The sequence below is a fragment of the Pan troglodytes genome, chromosome 19 (genome assembly GCF_028858775.2).
Source record: "Pan troglodytes isolate AG18354 chromosome 19, NHGRI_mPanTro3-v2.0_pri, whole genome shotgun sequence".
Lineage (NCBI taxonomy): Eukaryota > Metazoa > Chordata > Mammalia > Primates > Hominidae > Pan > Pan troglodytes.
In genome coordinates, this window is record NC_072417.2 from 82269928 (window position 1) to 82290271 (window position 20344).

General features: G+C 33.7%; 1 protein-coding gene across 3 annotated transcripts in view; it reads right to left on the bottom strand.

The window, feature by feature from the left end:
* Positions 1–20344, bottom strand: part of ABCA5 (ATP binding cassette subfamily A member 5) — an 80763-nt gene that overhangs the window by 47248 nt on the left and 13171 nt on the right. For 2 of the 3 annotated variants that reach the window (XM_001166579.8, XM_016932823.4), the window contains exons 2-11: positions 20029–20145; positions 18809–19013; positions 14977–15138; positions 13995–14083; positions 12435–12664; positions 10371–10512; positions 8483–8671; positions 6900–7047; positions 2721–2889; positions 185–243 (exon numbers count right to left, since the gene is read on the bottom strand). In XM_001166579.8, the coding sequence (XP_001166579.4) occupies positions 185–243; positions 2721–2889; positions 6900–7047; positions 8483–8671; positions 10371–10512; positions 12435–12664; positions 13995–14083; positions 14977–15138; positions 18809–19013; positions 20029–20130 (1495 nt within the window). In that variant the 5' untranslated portion in view covers positions 20131–20145. Of the gene's footprint in view, positions 1–184; positions 244–2720; positions 2890–3454; positions 3543–6899; positions 7048–8482; positions 8672–10370; positions 10513–12434; positions 12665–13994; positions 14084–14976; positions 15139–18808; positions 19014–20028; positions 20146–20344 lie in introns of those variants that run through there. The other variant, XM_054670637.1, reaches the window with a different exon arrangement.

Consider the following 20344-nt stretch of genomic DNA (forward strand, 5'->3'; position numbering starts at 1 on the left):
AAGAGAACGCCACTGCACTATAACCTGGGTGACAGAGCGAGACTCCATCTAAAAAAAAATAAAATAAAATAAAAGCAAGACAGAAAATCATGGTAGAGAAGTTTAAATTTCCCACAAGCTATGCAAATTATTTTTCTATTTGTACTTTAAATACTATGGCCTGAATACTAGGAAAACTACTTACTTCTCAAAGCCTCCACATTTTCACCCTTCTTTCTGTATGTCTTCTGAATACCACTAATTCTGAAATATAAAGTTTTATATTTTAAGTATTTAAAGCAATTTATAAGTATGTGTGTTTACCATGCATATTTTGATCAATGCTATCACATTTTATAAGAATAATAAAATAATAATAAAGTACTTTCCTACTAAAACAATGAACCAAATAATGTTGATAATGAAAATACAATTGACGCTTGAAAACACAGGTTAGGAGTGCCAACTGCCACACATAGTTGAAAATACACATATAACATTTTTAATCCCCTAAAACTAATCTATTAATAGCCAAGTATTGATAAGAAGTCTTGCAGATAACATAAACCGTTGGTTAGCATATATTTTGTAGGTTTTACATGTTAAATACTGTATTTTTATAAAGTACACTAGAGTAAAGAAAATGTTAAGAAATTATAAGGAAAAAATATATATTTACATTATTATACTGTATTTATCAATGCCGTCAGTTCACATCATCTATTTATAAGATGAACAAGATGCACAGTCTATCTGAAATGACAGGTAACCACACCCACAGACCTCAATCTGTGGTATATACAAGCAATTCAACTTTTTCTTATAATGTCATGACCTTTCTCTGCTTCTTGAGAGCACTTCCAGCATCACTAGTGGCAATTCCTATGGATCCCATGATGCTATTCAAGGCTTACGGTATTGCACTACACATGATAAAAAATAAGCAAGAACCCTGAGACATTACTTTTTATCATGATATGCAATTTACTGGAGAGATGAACAGCTCACAAGGAGATAATTGAGTCACATGGCATTCGAAGTATATACTTGGAACACACAAGCTCACCATAACAGCAAAAGAAGGTGCTACAAAATTATTGCAGTGGTACAGTAATACTGTAGTTAATATTATGCAGCTATGATTTAATACTGCATCTTCACATTTGTTTACATTTCTCTCAACTGGGCATTGGCATAATGTAGGTCTGTCAGTATTGTGTACATTAAGCTTCGATAAAGCATAACTTACTATAATCTGTGTATATTTTATGGTAGCAAATGTTAAAATAGACTAATATCTATAAATATTTTATGCATTCATGACATACCTAACATTTGTTTTTGGTATTTCTAGGCTAACAGTTCATCTGCGAGTTTTTCCAAATTGTTACAAATCTCCAAAAAAATTTCCAATATATTTACTGAAAAAATCCACGTATAAGTGAACTGGTGTAGTTCAAACTTGTATTTTTCAGGGATCAACTATAAAATTATTTTAAAGAAGGTACAAGAGAAAAGCATAGTATTCCTTTCCATTGTAAGCGTCATTGATTCATTTTTCATGCCAACCCAACTTCTAAAACTAAGTGAAGAATCTGATTTAAGCAATTTATGGATTTTTTTTCATTTCTGATTATCAAACACTTGTTACATCAGTGAAGGGGGATATAAACCAGATGTCATTTCATGTTAGCACAAATTTCAAACCATTAACACATGTGAAGTGATTTTCTTATTCTACCTTATTTTTTTCATATTTTTTTAAGGAAATGATTTGTTAATCAGTTAAAATTTACCCTTGAGAAAGCAGGCCACTGGCCAATGAATTACATCTTAAGTATTTTGACTTTCTCTGGAATTTTTACATTTTTCTTAAATTTAAAAAACATTATGCTTCACTTTTTTATTTCATTTTATTTTATTTCTTTTCTTTCACCTAATTTTATTTCTAAATTTGGTACTGACTGACCTAACAAGGAATAGTAATGAATTTCTTTGGTTCTTAAAAATTAAAGTAATGAAATGTTCTAATTATGCCCCAAACCCTAAAAGTCTATGAAATTAACAGATGACAATTTAATATGCTGTATAAAACAATGTAGCATGAACAAAATTATATAGTTAATATTTATCATGTTTCGGTCTACATAATGGGAAAAGCTTTAAACATTAATTGCATAAACATCAGGTTTTATTACTTTTAAAATTTTCCATCCAAACATAAAATTTCAGGGGACAGGTGTGGTGGCTTACGCCTATAATCCCAGCACTTTGGGAGGCCGAGGCAGGTGGATCACCTGAGGCTACGAATTCGAGACCAGTCTGGCCAACATCGTGAAACCCTGTCTCTACTAAAAATACAAAAATTAGCCAGGCATGGTGGCGCATGCCTGTAGACCCAACTACTTGAGAGATTGAGGCACAAGAATTGTTTGAATCTGGGAGGTGGAGGTTACAGTGAGCCGAGATTGTGCCACTGTGCTCCAGGCTGGGTGACAGAGCGAGATTCTGTCTCAAAAAACAGAAAGAAAGAAACATAAAATTTCAAACCTAGCACCAACTTTATTCTAAATGGTTGCAAAGAAAATAAGAAAAAGAGAAAAGTAGCCCTTACTAATGTTTTAAAATCATGGCATATGTACCAAATCTAATATACCATATTTACATACATATTTAAAGAATAGGATTTAAATGTTTCATCAGCAGTTCTTATACCTAAATTGCCAAAGATTGAACCATACCTTATGGCTTCTTTTCCTACAAATTCTGAAGAAACTGGCTCAATAATTTCACTAAAACTAATATTTCCATTAACATTGCCCTCTGATAACTCCTCATAATTTCTTTTGCTCTTTGACCAATATGAAGGCTTCAGAAAATATAAAGATGATCTCCGTAAGCCAAATTCCCCTGAAAAATAAACATTAAAAAATTGAGTTATCATGATTAGTTTTTAAATCATAAAGACAGCATTTCAAACATATGACAACCTGCATCTAAAGTTTAGGTACCATTACGCAACATATATATATTTCCAAACATCACGTTGTACACAATAAATATATATAATTTTCATTTGTCATTGAAAAGTAATAAGTAAATAAAGATTAGCTGTATTGTATTAAATCAATATTGTATGAATCAAAGTTTTATTGATAAATAATTCTAGCCCATAAATAGTTTCAGAATTGCTGAGTGGGAGGTAAAGGTGAATAAAGCACATTTTCTATGCTAAAGGAACTAATGCCTTTATGAGTACAAGTAGATAGCAAATGGCAAGAACACAACACAGGCTGAATGTGTTGAAGACTTGAATGGGCACCATCTTAAATGATCTTTGAAAATAGGTAGTAACTAGAAAAGTGGATATGCTTCATGGAAAAGACTACAGAATTATGGAGAGCAACAAAACAACAGGATAGAAATATGAGACTTAGAAATGGTATACAATGAGGCCAGGCATGGTGGCTCTCACCTATAATCCCAACACTTTGGAAGGCAGAGGCTGGCATATTGCTTGAGCCCAGGAGTTTGAGACCAGCCTGGGCAATATGGCAAAACCTTGTCTCTGCAAAAAATACAAAAAATTAGTCAGATGTGGTGGTGCATGCCTGTAGTTCCAGCTACCTGGGAGGCTGAGGCAAGGGGATCACTTGAGCCCAGGAGGCTGAGCCTGCAGTGAGCTGTGATCGTGCCACTGCACTCCAGCTTGGAAGACACAGCAAAACCCTGTCTCAAAAAAGACACAGCAAAACCCTGTCAGAAGGAAGGAAGGAAGGAAGGAAGGAAGGAAGGAAGGAAGGAAGGAAGGAAGGAAGGAAGGAAGGGGAAAGAGAAAGAAAGAAAGAGAGAGAGAGAGAAAGAAAGGAAGGAAGGAAGGAAGGAAGGAAGGAAGGAAGGAAGGAAGGAAGGGAAGGAAGGGAAGGAAGGGAAGGAAGGGAAGGAAGGGAAGGAAGGGAAGGAAGGGAGGGAAGGGAGGGAAGGGAGGGAAGGGAGGGAAGGGAGGGAAGGGAGGGAAGGGAGGGAAGGGAGGGAAGGGAGGGAAGGGAGGGAAGGGAGGGAAGGGAGGGAAGGGAGGGAAGGAAGGGAAGGAAGGGAAGGAAGGGAGGAAGGGAGGAAGGGAGGAAGGAAGGAAGGAAGGAAGGAAGGAAGGGCATACAGTGGTAACTGCCCAGACAACATGTTCCATTTTCTCCCTTTTCCCTCTCAAAATACCTACACTCCTCATTTTTTTCAAATATCTACTCTTCTTCTAGATTGGCCACATTTCAAAGGGATCTGATGCCAAGTACAGAGGATTCCAATTGATTTTATCAGTACTTGGCATTCCTCTGGGAACTGTTACTGCTCCAACAGCAAGCAAACAAAAACATAAATGTAGGGAAAGGACACCCTATTCAACAAATGGTGCTGGGATAATTGGCAAGCCACACGTAGAAGAATGAAACTGGATCCTCATCTCTCACCCTATACAAAAATCAACTCAAGATAGATAAAAGACTTAAATCTAAGACCTGAAACCATAAAAATTTGAGACGATAACATCAGAAAAAAGACAAAGACTTCATGACCAAGAAGCCAAAAGCAAATGCAACAAAAACAAAGATAAATAGATAGGACTTAATTAAACTAAAAAGCTTCTCCATAGCAAAAGAAATAATCAGCAGTTGACAGATAACCCACAGAGTGGGAGAAGGTCTTCACTATATATATATGTTGACAAAGGACTAACATCTAGAATCTATGAGTCACTCAAATCAGCAAGAACAAAACGAACAATCCCATCAAAAAGTAGGCTAAGAACATGAATAGATAACTCTAATAAGATATACAAATGGCCAAGAAACATGAAAAAATGCTCAACATCACTAATGATCAGGGAAATTCAGATCAAAACCACAATGTGATACCACCTTACTCCTACAAGAATGGCCATTATCGAAACATCAAAAAATAATAGATGTTGGCATGGATGTGGTGAAAAGGGAACACTTTTCCACTGTTGGTGGGAATGTAAACTAGTAAAGCCACTATGGAAAGCAGTGTGGAGATTCCTCAAAGAACTAAGGTAAGTCTACCAATTGATCCAGCAATCCCACTCCTGGGCATCTACCCAGAGGAAAAGAAGTCATTATGTGAAAAATATACTTCCCCACACGTTTATAACAGTATAATTAATTCACAATTGCAAAAATATGGAACCAACCTAAATGCTCATCCCAACAACTGGATAAAGAAAATGTGATACACACACACACACACATACACACACACACACACACAAAGGAATACACTCATCCATAAAAAGGAACAAAATAATGCCATTTGCAGCAACCTGGATGGAAATGGAGACCATTATTCTAAGTAAAGTAACTCAGGAATAGAAAACCAAATATTGTATGTTCTCACTCATAAGTGGGAGCTAAGCTATGAGGACACAAAGACATAAGAACGATACAATGGATTATGGGGGCTCAGGGAAAAGGTGGGAGGGGGGTGAGGGATAAAAGAATACACACTGGGTACAGTGTACATTGCTAGGGTGATAGGTGCACCAATATCTCAGAAATTAACACTAAAGGACTTATTCATGTAACCAAACACCACCTGTTCCCCAAAAATCTATTAAAAAATAATAAAACCTCAAAAAAAGGGGTGAAGTGCTCAGACAGACTTGAGGTATGTAACTAGATGAGAGATACTGCAATGGTCTAGACTACTGGTCCCCAGCCTTTCTGGCACCAGGGACTGGTTTTGTGATAGAAAATTTTTCCACAGACAGGGAGCAAGGATAGTTTCAGGATGATTCAAATGCATTACATTTATTGTGAATTTTATTTCTATTATTATTACATTGTAATATATAATGAAACAATTATACAACTCACTATAAGGTAGAATCAGTGGGAGCCCTGAGCTTGTTTTTCTGCAACTAGGCGGTCCCATCTGGGGGTGATGGGAGACAGTGACAGATCATCAGGCATTAGATTCTCATAAGAAGCATGCAACCTAGATCCTTCACATGCGCAGTTCGCAATAGGGTTCATACTCCTATGAGAATTGAATGCTGCCACTGATCTGACAGGAGGTGGAGCTCAGGTGGTAACGCAAGCAATGAGGAGCAGCTGTGAATACAGATGAAGCTTCACTCACATGCCTCCTACTGTGCAGCCCAGTTCCTCACAGGCAGCTAGTAAGATCTGTGTCCTGGGGGTTGGGAACCTCTAGTCTAGACTAGTATTACACAATACAACTTTTATAATGGTCAAAATGTTCTACAGAACATCTAGATTGCACCATGCAATTTAGTAACTAACAGCCATATATGGCTACTGAGCACTCGGAATGTGGCTTGTGCTACTGAAAAAAATAAATTGTTAATTGATTTAATTGTAATCAATTTAAATTTTAAAAGCCACACATGGCTAGTAGTTACCATACAGGACAGTACAGGTGTAGAATACAGACACAGGTAATGAGGAATACAAGTGGAAAAGGAAATATGCTCAATACTTAATATTACTATTGAATCTATAGGAGTTTGCTATATTGGCTATAGATGTGGACAGGAGATAAAGAAAATGGTAGGAGTTACAAGATCACTTCATAGTTTTAGACCTTAGAGGGTAAAATAAAATACTTCAATTAAAAAAGACTGATATAAAGAAGGACCAAGGTAAGATCAACTAGAGACTTAAGGCTTTCAAAACTGCTCTCTTTTTACACGATCTCTTTATGTTCACTAGTGGCTACAGCCTAAGGTACAAAATATACTTATTTAAAGTCAAATTAAAAGCTTTAACAATGAATATGACTTAGGGTACCCTGGTTAGGAAAAAAAATCTTAAAATTAAGCTGACCCTATGTGGGCAAAAAAGCCTAAAAATCTTTAAAGTAAAATTCAAAAACCATCTGCATACCTGGAATGACTTGATCAAGATAGACAGCCAAGAGGACATAGAATATACTATTAAGTGTGAGCATGATAACTGTAATAATTAGAGGATATGGGCCTGCAGTCAAATTTGAAAATGAAGCACCTTCATTAAAATCTTCTAAATGCATGACCTGAAAAATAGAAACACTAACTTTATTACATAAAAATGACAAAAACAAGCAAAAGCTAACACTACTTAGAGTTATTTAGCATATCCAGAGTGATAGTAACCAACTGGGCCTTTTAACAGATTAAACACTTGACCAAATTAATAATATAAATTTATAAGGAAAACAATAAAGACTTTACAAAAATGTAAGTTTTATCAAACCAATTCCTTTCAATCATGTTTTTAATGTTGTGCTTCTTTAACTGGGATATATTCACTCTAGGGGCATTTAATTCTAATGTAATTACTAACAAATGGAATAAAAACAAACTGCAATATTAATAATAACAAATGCAAACAAAGGGGTTATGATCCATATGAAAGCCAAACAAATTAAGTATTAGGGAATAAAATTATGGTTAGCATCTTTCCAATAGTGAAAAGAAAGCAAGTATTTTGATTAATTAACACAATTATTAAAGTATTCATAGTAGATATTTGTGATAGCATGGAAAGAGAAATGTACTGGAGGTTGAAGCCTCATTTAGGTCCTAGCCCTGCCATTAAGTGAATACGCTTTAATTATACTATTCTAGGCTTTAGTTCTCTCATTTATAAAATGAAGAAGATAAATTCAATGACACTGAAAGGCCATCCCACTCACAACAAAAACCTATGAATCTATAATTCTTCGTTCCTAGAGAACGCGGACTCGGTGACTCAATGAACTCTCAAAATGTATAACAATCATTCTCAGGTCTCAAAAAAGTAAAATGATTAACTCAATATTTAATTATATCTCATAAATCAGAACTTCTATCCAACCAACATGAGTAATTTCTTATATTTAGTAATTACATTTTTTCTTTGTACATTAGCCAAATTCATGTTCCACTACAAAGCCATTTCTTATAAGCCTTCTTCCATTTAGAACCTAACTACTCCTGTAAGGACTAATAAAAATAATATTTGTAAGTCTGAATGTTATTTTGAATGACAATTCCATGAAGCCTGGGCCAACAAAATCCACCAGGCCTACTTATTCCACCACTACACTCACGGTAAATTTGTTCTGCTCCACACACAATTTTCTCCCATGCATTCTTCTGAGATAAATGTACAAATGATAGCAATATAACCAGGCCATAGGCAATAAGAATTACTTGACATTTAAACACATTACTATCAAACTGAGTTTCTGCAGTGAAATAAATTACTGAGATACACTGAAGTAAAAAGTAAAAAATTTATAAACAGAACATTTAACTAAAAACTTAAAATTGGACAAACATAAATAAAACTAGACATAAAATATACTCTAGAAATCATTTCTTTCTCATGCTAAAATTTTAAAATAATTTTTTTGGTAAATCAAAGGTAGTATTCATGGTAGTATAAGAAGCTACATAAAACAGAAAGAAAATATTTAGTGAATGCAAGATTAATATATTACCTACCTGTGCAATACCAATCACAAAAGTACAGTGACAGAAAGGACTGAAAAGCCACACTAACGATTTGGGAAAACTTTCTATGAGGATTATCATAAGGCCAATACATCCAAAAGCCACAGTAACAAAAAATTCAACTATTCCCACATGTTTTGATTTTTTAAAAAGAGGTGTCAGCATTAAAGCAAAAAATACCTATAAAATACAAATATTAAGGTTAGTGCAATGTTCATATATACTAGTATGAAAACAAAATTAAAGTTTGCTTCTGAAAGAACAAGCTATTTTCATGAAAAATGCATTCATAAAAATACAACTATAATTTCTAAATGCTATGGTAAGATATTTTATTTTCATACAAATAGTGATATACCTTTTAAAAATTTAAACTAACAAATATTTTTGTGTTTTTGTTTTGATTTTGTTTTTGAGACAGGGTCTTGTTCTGTCACCCTAGCTGAAGTGCAGTGGTGCCATCTTGGCTCACTGCAACCTCCACCTCCTGGGTTCAGGTGATCCTCCCACCTCAGCCTCCCTTGTAGCCGGGATTACAGGCGTGGGGCACCACATCCAGCATTTTAGTATTTTTTTTGTAGAGACAGGGTTTCACCATGTTGCCCAGGCTGGTCTCAAACTCCTTGCCTCAAGCAATCTTCTTGCCTTGCCTCCCAAAGTGCTGGGATTACGGGTGTGAGCCACCACATCTGGTCTTAAACTAACAAATATTAAATACTGTATTTTTATCTGTATCATAGGTAAACATGACCACCTCTACATTACAGAAACCATAAATAGCCATGTGTTTCTGCAGTAAGATGCATAAAATATGTGAAAAAATAATAAATCAACAAAAATTTTAAGTACAAGACCCATATTTTAAACTTAATTTATTCATAAGATTAAAAAAACAGCTTAAAAGGAAAAAAAAAAACCAGAAGGCCTGCTGCAGTGGCTCGCTCATGTAATCCCAGCACTTTGGGAGGCCAAGGCAAGTGGATCACTTGAGCCCAGGAGTTCAAGACCAAACTTGGACACTTAGGAAGACCTCGACTCTAAAAAAAAAAAAAAAATATATATATATATATATATATATATATATATATACACACACACACAAAAATTAGCAAGGTGTGATGGCACACACCTGTAGTCCCAGCTACTCTGGAGGCTGAGGTTGAAGGATTGATTGAGCCTGGGAGGTCAAGGCTGCAGTGAGCCATGAGTGTGCCACTGCACTCCAGCCTGGGCCACAGAGCAAGACCCTGTCTCAAAAAAGTAAAATTAAACATTAAAAAAAAAACCAGGCAATTACATATGGAAGTATGTTAGTTATTTGCAATTTATTATTTTAAAGAGCAGAAATGATAGCCAAAACATTTAACAACTGATACAGGGTGGGCACATAAACCAATCAGAATGGAAGATGGAACCACTTAAAACAAAGGCTGGTCATTAAAACCCCTCATTCAGCCAATATATCAAATGAATATCAAAACTGCTAAAGAGTTACATTTGCAAAGACGTATCTTTAAAAATCATCATCCTGGAGCATAAATTAACTTGAAAGAGTAAGGATTTCATGAAGACAAACAAAAATAGTCCAATACTTGACAGTCTTAATTATATACATCATTATATAAAGACAACAGATAGAGGAGTTGTATGTGAAATACATCATATGACAAAAGCTAAATCTAAAACTATTTTGTAACATTACTAAAAATACAGGGATACAGTGATGCCACATCATTTATTTATTAAGTCACTTATCAATTAATTAGTAAAATCTGTCTTTCATGGCAAATTGACTATAAGTAAACTGAAGAAAAAGACTTTGCTATGTTATCAAACATTTTGACAGTTCTTTATTCCTATCACAAGTTAAAATACTTACAGATGATAATCCATAAAGGAAAAAAAGCAGAAATATCACAATGCTGCTACTTTGAGGAAATAACAAAGAAGCTGTTGCAATGACTGCCATAAGAAGGGACATAAGAAAAATTAAACTTGTATATAGAAGAACCCAGGAAAGCCTAAAATGAGAATACAGATATATTTATGGTCAAATGCATAGGCTTAACCAGTTAAAAAATCATTTTAAACAAAATTTTTAGATTTTAGCCATTTTATTCTTAAAATTAAGTCACTGTTCATTTCTGTGTATGCTTATGTACTAAAAATTAATAGTCTTATAAGTAATTAAAAATATAGTATTGGTTAAGTGATAGGTAAAAGTGTAATCTGATAAAAAATACTATCTTCCAGAGTTAAAAAAGCTTTCAAAATGAATAGTAATTCATAATTAATTTAAATCTAATATTCTCAAAAGTTCAATAGCACACAATGTCTCTGATTTTCTTAAAATGTAAGAGTTTAATGAGTCAAGATAACAATTTTTTTATGGCATGTGCTACAATTAAACCTCTGATGGCTTCTGTAACTATAAACAATAAAGGCTACCTTACCTCACTAATCAATGACATAATTACTACAATTACACAATGTGAAATCAACAAGATCAGTAATGAATTCACTATTTTTGCTCAAGACTTCTTTACAAATCAGAGCTCAATGGAATTGCTGCAGTATTAAGTTTTATTTTACATATTTTTTCAAGTTAGCTCAGGATTTAATGATGTCATGAAATCACTGAGTTAAGGCTAAAAAGGTAGCGAAATTATCAAAATTGAATCCATCATTTTACTGAGGCAAAACTGAGACCCTGAGAGAATGATTTGCCTAAATTCTTCCAGCTACCGGTTCTCCATAAAATACTTTAATAACCCAATAAATTTTAAAAACCAATCCTTTGGCCAGGCACAGTGGCTCATGCCTGTAATCCCAGCACTTTGGGAGGCCAAGATGAGAGGATCACTTGAGGCCAAGACTTTGAGACCAGCCTGCACAACATGGCAAGACCCCCGTCCCTACAAAAAAATTAAAAATTAGTTGGGCATGACAGCATGCACCTGTAGTCCCAACTACTTGAGAGACTGAGATGGGAGAATCTCTTGAGCCTGGGAGTTTGAGGCCACAGTGACCCATGATCATGCCACTATACTCCAGCCTAGGTGACAGAGCAAGACCCTGTCTCAAAAAATAATCCAAAACCAATAATTTCTAAAATAACAAATGAAAGAAAAACAAGCAAAGGAAATATGTTATATACAATAATTCCATTATGTAAAGTGTTAATGATTAATTGTTACATTGGGCTAATTGGAATAAAATTTTGTAAAACAGACTATAATAACAGCTCACATGCACAGTATTAACCTTCCCCCCAGAATGAACTTCATTACATAGTGAAAAGAGTAAGGAAACTACACTTAGAATTATTTATAAAAATGCATGCCTTTGTAAAATTATCACTGTACAAAAATGCTGATACATTAAAGGTCACTAGTGAAAACACGGTTTTCTCATTTCTTTCTCTAAAATTATTTCCATATTCATCTTAATTCACCCAAATAACTAAAACTTTCGAGGGAAAAAAAGTCCATATACCACATATACAGACTTTAATCACTGTAACTAAATTTTTAATATTATATATATGCTATATTATGGAAGAACTGTAACAAGCAATTAATTTCTAATGTTCCAAGATTTCACATTTCCTGAACTCTGAAATACACAGAAATATATGTGGAGTATATTGAAATACGCTGAAATATACATGGAGTGTGCCCATGATTCAAATAAAATGTGAAATAAAATTTAAACATGTATTGTCAACACAAGCTTTGACATTCTTCATCCCTTATGTTAAATGAAGCCAATTAGTTGTTGAAACTTCTTGACTAATCTCAAATTCCAAGACTAAGGCAATCATTGTAAGAAAACAGGATAAGCACATCATCAAGTTAGGTAAATATCAAAATTACAATTTTGAAAATCTGTATATTTAATACAATTTTTAATTATACTAAGTAATAAATTTTTAATAACATACCAAAAGGCAGTATCATGAAGTCCCATTATCTTTAAAAATTCTTTTATTTTTTTTTCTTTTTCTGCTACGATATGAATTGCCAAAAAGTATCCAAAAGGTGAAAATGCTATAACCAGGTATATTAAAATTACTCCTCGGGGAAAGGTATCTATTTCTACAACAGCAGTTTCTCCCATAATAACAGCTTTAGTTGACTCCAGCTCCTTCCAAAGAGAAACATTGGTCTTCAACTATAATTAGAAAATGTAAATACATGAAATTAATTTAGTTATGATAGTAGCCCCTAGTAAAACGGGACAGCTATATCCCTAAATTTGGTCAGTAACCTAGTACAAATACAATCCTCAAAAAGCTACATACCTGAAATAAAGTGAGTGACCCCAATATCATAATTCTGAGTAGAATATTGCATTCAATTTATTCTAAAAGTATACCATAAAGTTTAAAGTTTAAAGTCAGTAAGTGTATAAATTTTGATTAAATAATTTGTCAAATAAAATAAAATTGCACAATTATCATCTTAAGCAGACAATTATATGTATCTTAGTAAAAATATACATCTTCAAAATTTAGGAATTTAGGAGTGATTATTAGTGCCATCATTCCTATGATTGTTTAAAAAATGTTCTTCTAAATACCACGCCCTTCTACTGCTTTAAAGTCTATATATTTAGCACATATAGACCAAATAATAAAACTATTTATGCCACATAATACTTCTAACATTCCAATTAATGCCTAAATTGAAATCTATCCTGCCTATTCATCCAGTGTGGTCTGTGCTGTGGATGGCTAAAAACTTTGGCCAAAATACAAATAGGTGATACAACATCATCAATGTAATAGATCTGTATTTCACTATCTTTACCTTAAATTTCTGTATTATTGAATTTGTGCAATATTACATGTCCCTAATATGTTTATACTGTACTACAAAAGTTTACAAGACAATTATACATAAATCATCTCATTTGGTTCTTACGACAATGCTGTCAAGTAAAGTATTATTATTATAGTCATTTTACTACATAGCAGTGTAACAACAGAGACAAGACTCCTGTTCAGATTTTGATTCCAGCTCCATCATTATTCATACATACTTTAAACGTATTGTTTAGCAGACAAGATGGTTGATATACATTTTGAAATTACAATATTTTGTAGCATAGTAAATTTTGTAGCATAGTAAATTCAATTAGAAAGGGCAAATGGAAAAAAAAAGCCACAGATCCATACAGAACACGGAAGAATGAAATATGGTTAATTTGAATAGTTTGAATCCTAAGGGAACTTCATCTACTGTTATCTAGCCCAGACACAAAAGTAAGATTTTTAAAAATAAATTTCATGGCCAGTTTTTCTGCTAAAATATGAAACACAACAAAAAGTACCAAATCAGAAAATATGACTTCTTTTTTTATCTTTTTTCTCAAAGGAGTTGTAGTAGGTTACATATTTTGTACATTTGACAGTAGTCAAACCAAATACTATTGTAAAGAATAAGGAAATATTTATTTTAAAATGGCATAGTTTTTGTATTTCTTCCTTTATCATATTTACCTGTATAATGGCAGCATCTATGGATGCTTGTAAAACTGTGAAACCTGAGGACCAGTACTGAGCAGCCTCACATGATTTTGAACAGCCAGCTATGGGGGGAAGAATATGAGATCTAAGATTCTGTACAACATGCAAGTGCATTGTTTTAAAGATATTATATGGAGAGATACCTACCAAAACAATATAATCAATCAATCTTTACAGGACCAAAGAAATAAGCTACTGACTTTCAAAGGTAAACAATACTTACAAGATTTCTGATCATTTACTTGAAATTTTGAAATAAAAGTTATATGTGTTAGAATACTAAATAGTAAATGAATAAAAATGTAAAGAAAGGAATTAATTGTAGTTATTTAAAACAAGTTACTTTTTTGTTTTAAAGTAAATCATTCTACATGACTTAGCTCTAAAGCACTTCCAGAAGCAAGGAAAAGTCAAAGTTAAGCAAACAGGAAAAAAGAATTTTCAGAAGGGCTTTTTGAAATAAAGTCACAAATTCAGTATTTAGCATAGTGACTTTAACACTGCTCAATAAATGTTTGTGGTTGATAATATTTCTTCATAGATTTAAACAACCAAAGGTTGTTTCCCATGTTTCAAATATAAAACTAATCAAGTTCACTAGTAGAAGACCTTAAGATTTTAAAGATTTGTACATACCACAAGTAAAAACAATTACATGAAAAAAAGAGATTTAGAAAGTCATATAACCCAAAATGCAATTTTGCTTTATGCTACTGTATTTAATATATATAAATGTATTAAATCAAAATGGATATATATATAAATGTTTTATGTGTAGAAGTAGATAGGTATTTATAAATAAATATTTTTATGCTATACTTCTCAGTTTTCCTATTGGAACAAGTAAGAATAGTTGAAAATGCCAATATTGAACTATATAAAATTTTGACTATGAACTGCAAGCAGCAAAGATATGCATTTAATTGATCTTCAATGATTATGTAGGGCTATTTACCTCTTGAATCCATATAAATAGAAGATACTGGAATCATATCAGGAAAAAAACGAAGTTCATAGGACATGGAGTCTTTGAAAACCACACCTACAAAGTTGCTCGGCTTAGAGAGACTGGATGTTAACATTTCTTTTTCATTTGTATATTCTTCAGTAATTATGACTGTAAGATATCATAACAGTATAGTTAGCTCACAAATTAAAATACCACAATACAGTAGATCAAGTTTACAATTATTTTGATGAATGGAATATTTTATAAACACTTTTGCTATATTTACTTCTTAAAAAATGAAAACAGGCCAAGCACAGTGGCTCACACCTGTAATCCCAACATTTTGGAAGACCAAGATGGGAGGATTGCTTGAGCTCAGAAGTTCAAGTCCAACCTGGGCAACATGGTGAGGTTCTGTCTCCAAAAAATAAAAAAATTAGCCAGGAGTAGTGATGTGTGCCTGCACTTCCAGCTACTTGGGAGGCGGAGGTGGGAGGATCATTTGAGCTAGGAGGTCGAGGCTGCAGTGAGCCATAACTGAGCAACTGCACTCCAGCTTAGGCAACAGAGTGAAACCATGTCTCAAAACAAACAAACAAACAAAAAGAAGACAATTCTTCCAACAAAATAATAATAAATAATAAAATGGTACAATGTTGCAGACACTACTCAGCTGTCATTTGATTACAGAAATGTGTCAGTGTTATACTTATGTTATAAATATATGATAGTATAAAACAATATGCAGAACTCATATTTCTTCAAGAAATTGCTGTTTCTCAAAACCTCAATTAATTATACTAATTTCAGGCAGCAATAAAATTATAAAAATTATTAGTAATGCAGTTCATTTATCTATCTCGAAGTTAAACTAAAAAATAACTTCGTTATTTTATTTTATTTTTTTTTAGAGACAGGGCCTTGTTCTGTTACCCAGCCTGCAGTGCATTGGATCTTGCACTCAAACTTCAGGGGTCAAGAGATCCTTCCACCTCAGCTTCTGGAGTAGAGCTTGGTCGATAGTCACTCATCACCATGCCTGGCTAATTTTTTGTTTTTAATTTTGGTAGAAATGAGGTGTCACTACATTGCCCAAGCTGGTCTTGAACTCCTGGCCTCAAGTGATCCTCCCACCTGAGCCTCCGGACTAGTTGGGATTACAGGCATGAGCCAGTGTACCTGCACAAAAATAACTTTTTAGTAAATATATGAATTTTTTATTTTTAAATATTTCTTATAAAGAAAATTCCACAATCCTTCTCAGAAACTAAATAGGCATTTTAGTAACTATGACACAACTCCTCCTTAAATAAAAATTGTCATTCAAATCCAATATTGCTTGTTCCTTTCTTAGGAGATAAGTGGAAAAAATACTGTAATCATTCTTTCTCATCAGATAAGACTAATTTTTAAATATTTTCTTGTAGTTTTGTTTACAAGCAACTAATTTTCACTACAGAAGCTTCAAACATGTGGTGAAATGGAAAGAATATAGAATTAGTACTTAACGTCTTCATGTATTAACTGTGTGAGCACAGACAGGCGATTTGAACTCTTCAGACTTTAGTGTCCTTATCTACAATGCCTAGCTGATGACACTGGGTTGTTGTGAAGAACAAGTGAAGTAACAAACATCAAAATGTTTTGTAGGCTGGATGTGGTGCCTCACACCTATAATGCCAGCACTTTGGAAGGTGGAGGCAGGTAGATTGCTTGAGTCCAGGAGTAGATTGCTTGAGACCAGCCTAGGTAGCATGGCGAAACCCTGTCTCTACAAAAAATACAAAAATTAGCCAGGCGTGGTGGTGTGCACCTGTAGTCCCAGCTACTCAGGAGGCTGAAGCGGGAGTATCAATTGAGCCCAGGAGGCAGAGGCTGCAGTGAGCTGAGATCACAGCACTGCAAACCAGCTTGACAGTGAGATCCCATCTCAAAAAAAAGAAGAAAAAGACAAAAAAAAATGCTTCGTAGATTCTAAAGTATTACTTAAATGTTAATTAATAGATTTTCCAGGCCTTTTAAGAGGGACAGGGAACTCCAGGATTTACATGAATAAAGAGGGTGTTAGTTCAACATCCTACCAGTCATGTTATGTATGTATGCATAACCCATTTTCAGATAGTTCTGTTGTTAAACATACAGAAGTCTAAAAAAATGTGTGTATATGTATACACTATTTTAGCATCTAATACACATTGACTTAGTTGTTTTTTGTTTGTTTGTTTGTTCTTTTTTTGTTTTGTTTTTTGTTTTTGAGATATTGAGTGTTGCTCTGTCGCCAGGCTTGAGTGCAGTGGTACAATCTCAGCTCGCTGCAACCTCCGCTTCCCGGGTTCAAGCAATTCTCCTGCCTCAACCTCCCAAGTAGCTGGGACTACAGGCACCCACCACCATGGCTGGATAATTTTTTTGTATTTTTAGTAGAGACAGTGTTTCACCATGTTGGCCAGTCTGGTCTCAAACCCCTGACCTCAGGTGATCCGCTCACCTCGGCCTCCCAAAGTGCTGGGATTACAGGCGTGAGTCACCATGCCCGGCCTCATATTTCTTTGGTTTATATTCTTTCCTCCTACTCAGAATTACCAATGAATTTCATTTCAACATTTTTAATCAGCTTTTTGAGCTTGTACACTAAATTCTCATGGTAATCTATACTACTTGTACCTAATATGATACACTACCATATAACAAGAAGTGTATTTAATCAAAATATTAAATAGAAATAGCCAGAGAAAGAAACCAATGGAATAAAAGTTACCTGGCTTCTGACTGTATAATTAACACTTTCCATTCAATGACATAAAATCCAATAATGCGATGACATATAAGCTAATTACAACTATCCCATATGGCAAAAAATAACATGCTAATCTGTCATTTTCTACAATTTAGCACTTCCTTGTTTAATCATTAATAGCATAAGAATTTCTGTCACTTTCTCCAGCTTTTGCTTTAGGTTCTCTCACAGCCACTTTAAGTTCAGTGGCACTTCACTGCTTACACTGTTTTCTAGTTCATTTCTTTGTGAGAAGTGCACATTGAGAAAAAAGACTTAGGTGGCACTTTAGGTGGAGGCCAAGGGAGGAAGATCATTTGATCCCAGGAGTTTAGACCAACCTGGGCAACATAGCAAGATCCCATCTCTACAAAAAATATATATATAAATAAATAAAACAGAGTTAGGGACTTAGCCATAGTCATAGTTGTAGTCTCCAAAGTTAGGTACTTCTTCAGTTTACACCATACACTTCTATAAACAAGCATGGTAAGCTGAAAAGGTGACTGCTTTACAGTCTTTATCACATATTTCTAGCTTCCTTTTTAAATTTTTTATTGTTATAGATGGGGGTCCCATTCTGTTGCCCAGAGTAAGGAGTGCTGGAACGAAGTGGCATGATCTAGTTCACTGCAGCACCAAACTTTTGGGCTCACGGGATCCCCCCACCTCAACTTCTTGAGTAGCTGGGACTACAGGCACATGCTACCACATTCAGCTAAACATTGCTAGCTTCATAATTATATGAAAGTCAGAATCAAAATGAAATAGCCCATCAAAGCTTGTATCTTATACAAGTATATTTAAACTATTTTATAAATGGTCTAAGAATTAAATATAAAAGTACATAAAATATGCTTCCTACCACCAAGAATATAAATTAATGTTTCACAAGAAAAATAAGGCAACAGAATTAAATAATTTTAGTATTTTTATAAAACTGACTTTGGTGGAGGAACACATCTCTAAGTGTTAAGACTGCTATTCATTCAATAAAGCAAGCTGATAAATATTGAACAGGCTTAATATTATAAACAGAATATATATATAAGCTCACAATACCATCAGGTAGATGATCAGTAGACACTTTCTGCATGATGCTGCTTGTAATATTAGTCACTGGAGTATATCCAAGAATCAGATTAGAAAGAGTAAACTTGTCCATAGGATTGAGTTCTATATTAGGCACTTCTTCATATTTCTTATTTGGATGCATCATGCTAATTAATATTAACCAAAATAAAAAAAATAGTGGAAAAAGAATTTCCTACAATAAAAGAAACAAAGTGATTACAAAGTATAACAATGGCAGCAAAAATCATCAAGATTTCTTGGCAAATAATATAATACTAAGAAAAAACAGGAAATTTGGTTGTCCTTTCTTATGAATAAAAAGTAAAAGCAATTCTATCCCAAAAGAATTTTGTGTTGAACACCTCATCCAACCCAACATGCATATTATTTTTTCCTTTGTATTTAGTTTTACTGAAATATTTTAAAATTCAAGTCACAAAATAAATTAAGGTGACATAAAAGATAATATTTAAACATCTTAGATTATTGACATAAAACATAATAAATTTACTCATATAATTTTATCTAAAGCAATTTACCGAACATCCCTATACGGATTCACCATAAAAATGCCTTTATTCAATTCTGAATTAGAAATCATACTTTAATTATACCTAAATGTATACTACCAAAACCATACTGAATTAAATTCTACGGTCAGTTTTAGTAGAAATGAGCTATTATATCATCTTGCTGTTTAATTGTTTTACCAGTTTCAGGGAAGATGAATAATATGTTTTCATCCTTTGAAATTATTACTAGCTGGTTACCCAAGTTCTTCCTTTCTTTTACCCTTATCAAAAGTAATGTATGCTGTGGGTACAAATCTGTGTCATAATATTAATACTCATGGGCAACTCAATCTAGAGTCCATAAAATATGAGGTTGTGGGATATAAAACTCTGGAATCAAAGTTATTTTGGAATGTTAGTTCATGAAACTTAGGAAACACATGCCTAAAAGCTGAAAATGAAGCACAGATGTTAGAAATTAACTAAATGTAGAAATTATTATTGAAATTTTTAACATTTAGAAAGCATTAAGTAATTCAGTTATTTTTCTGTGGCTAACATGGCAAGCTTTTACTTTACAAGCAAAGAAAAATAAAATTATAATAAAAATATATTTAGCAAAATAAATCATCGCTTCAAGATAGAATATATCAAGCAAAATAAACTGCAAAAAAGCATAAGAGTTATTTAACTTACCTGAACACTACTCTTTTTGGTTCTGCATTTAATTAAGTAATTCTTCAGTAGAAGTGTTCTGGTCTGTCTCCAAACTCCTACCTCCCTAATTGCAGTAGACATGTTTTCTGAATAAACCTATTAAAGAGGAAAAACAAACAAACAAACCTGGAGCCATGCAGTAAACTGCATGTAATTTTTAATGGCAAAATAAGCAGCTGTTTCAGTCCCAGGTAAGATGGATTAAGCATACTCCAAGCTGTCTCTCTTAGGAAACTGGACAGAATGCATGGAGCAGCAATCTGTCAGCTCTGAAAAGTAAACAAGGCATGTGAAA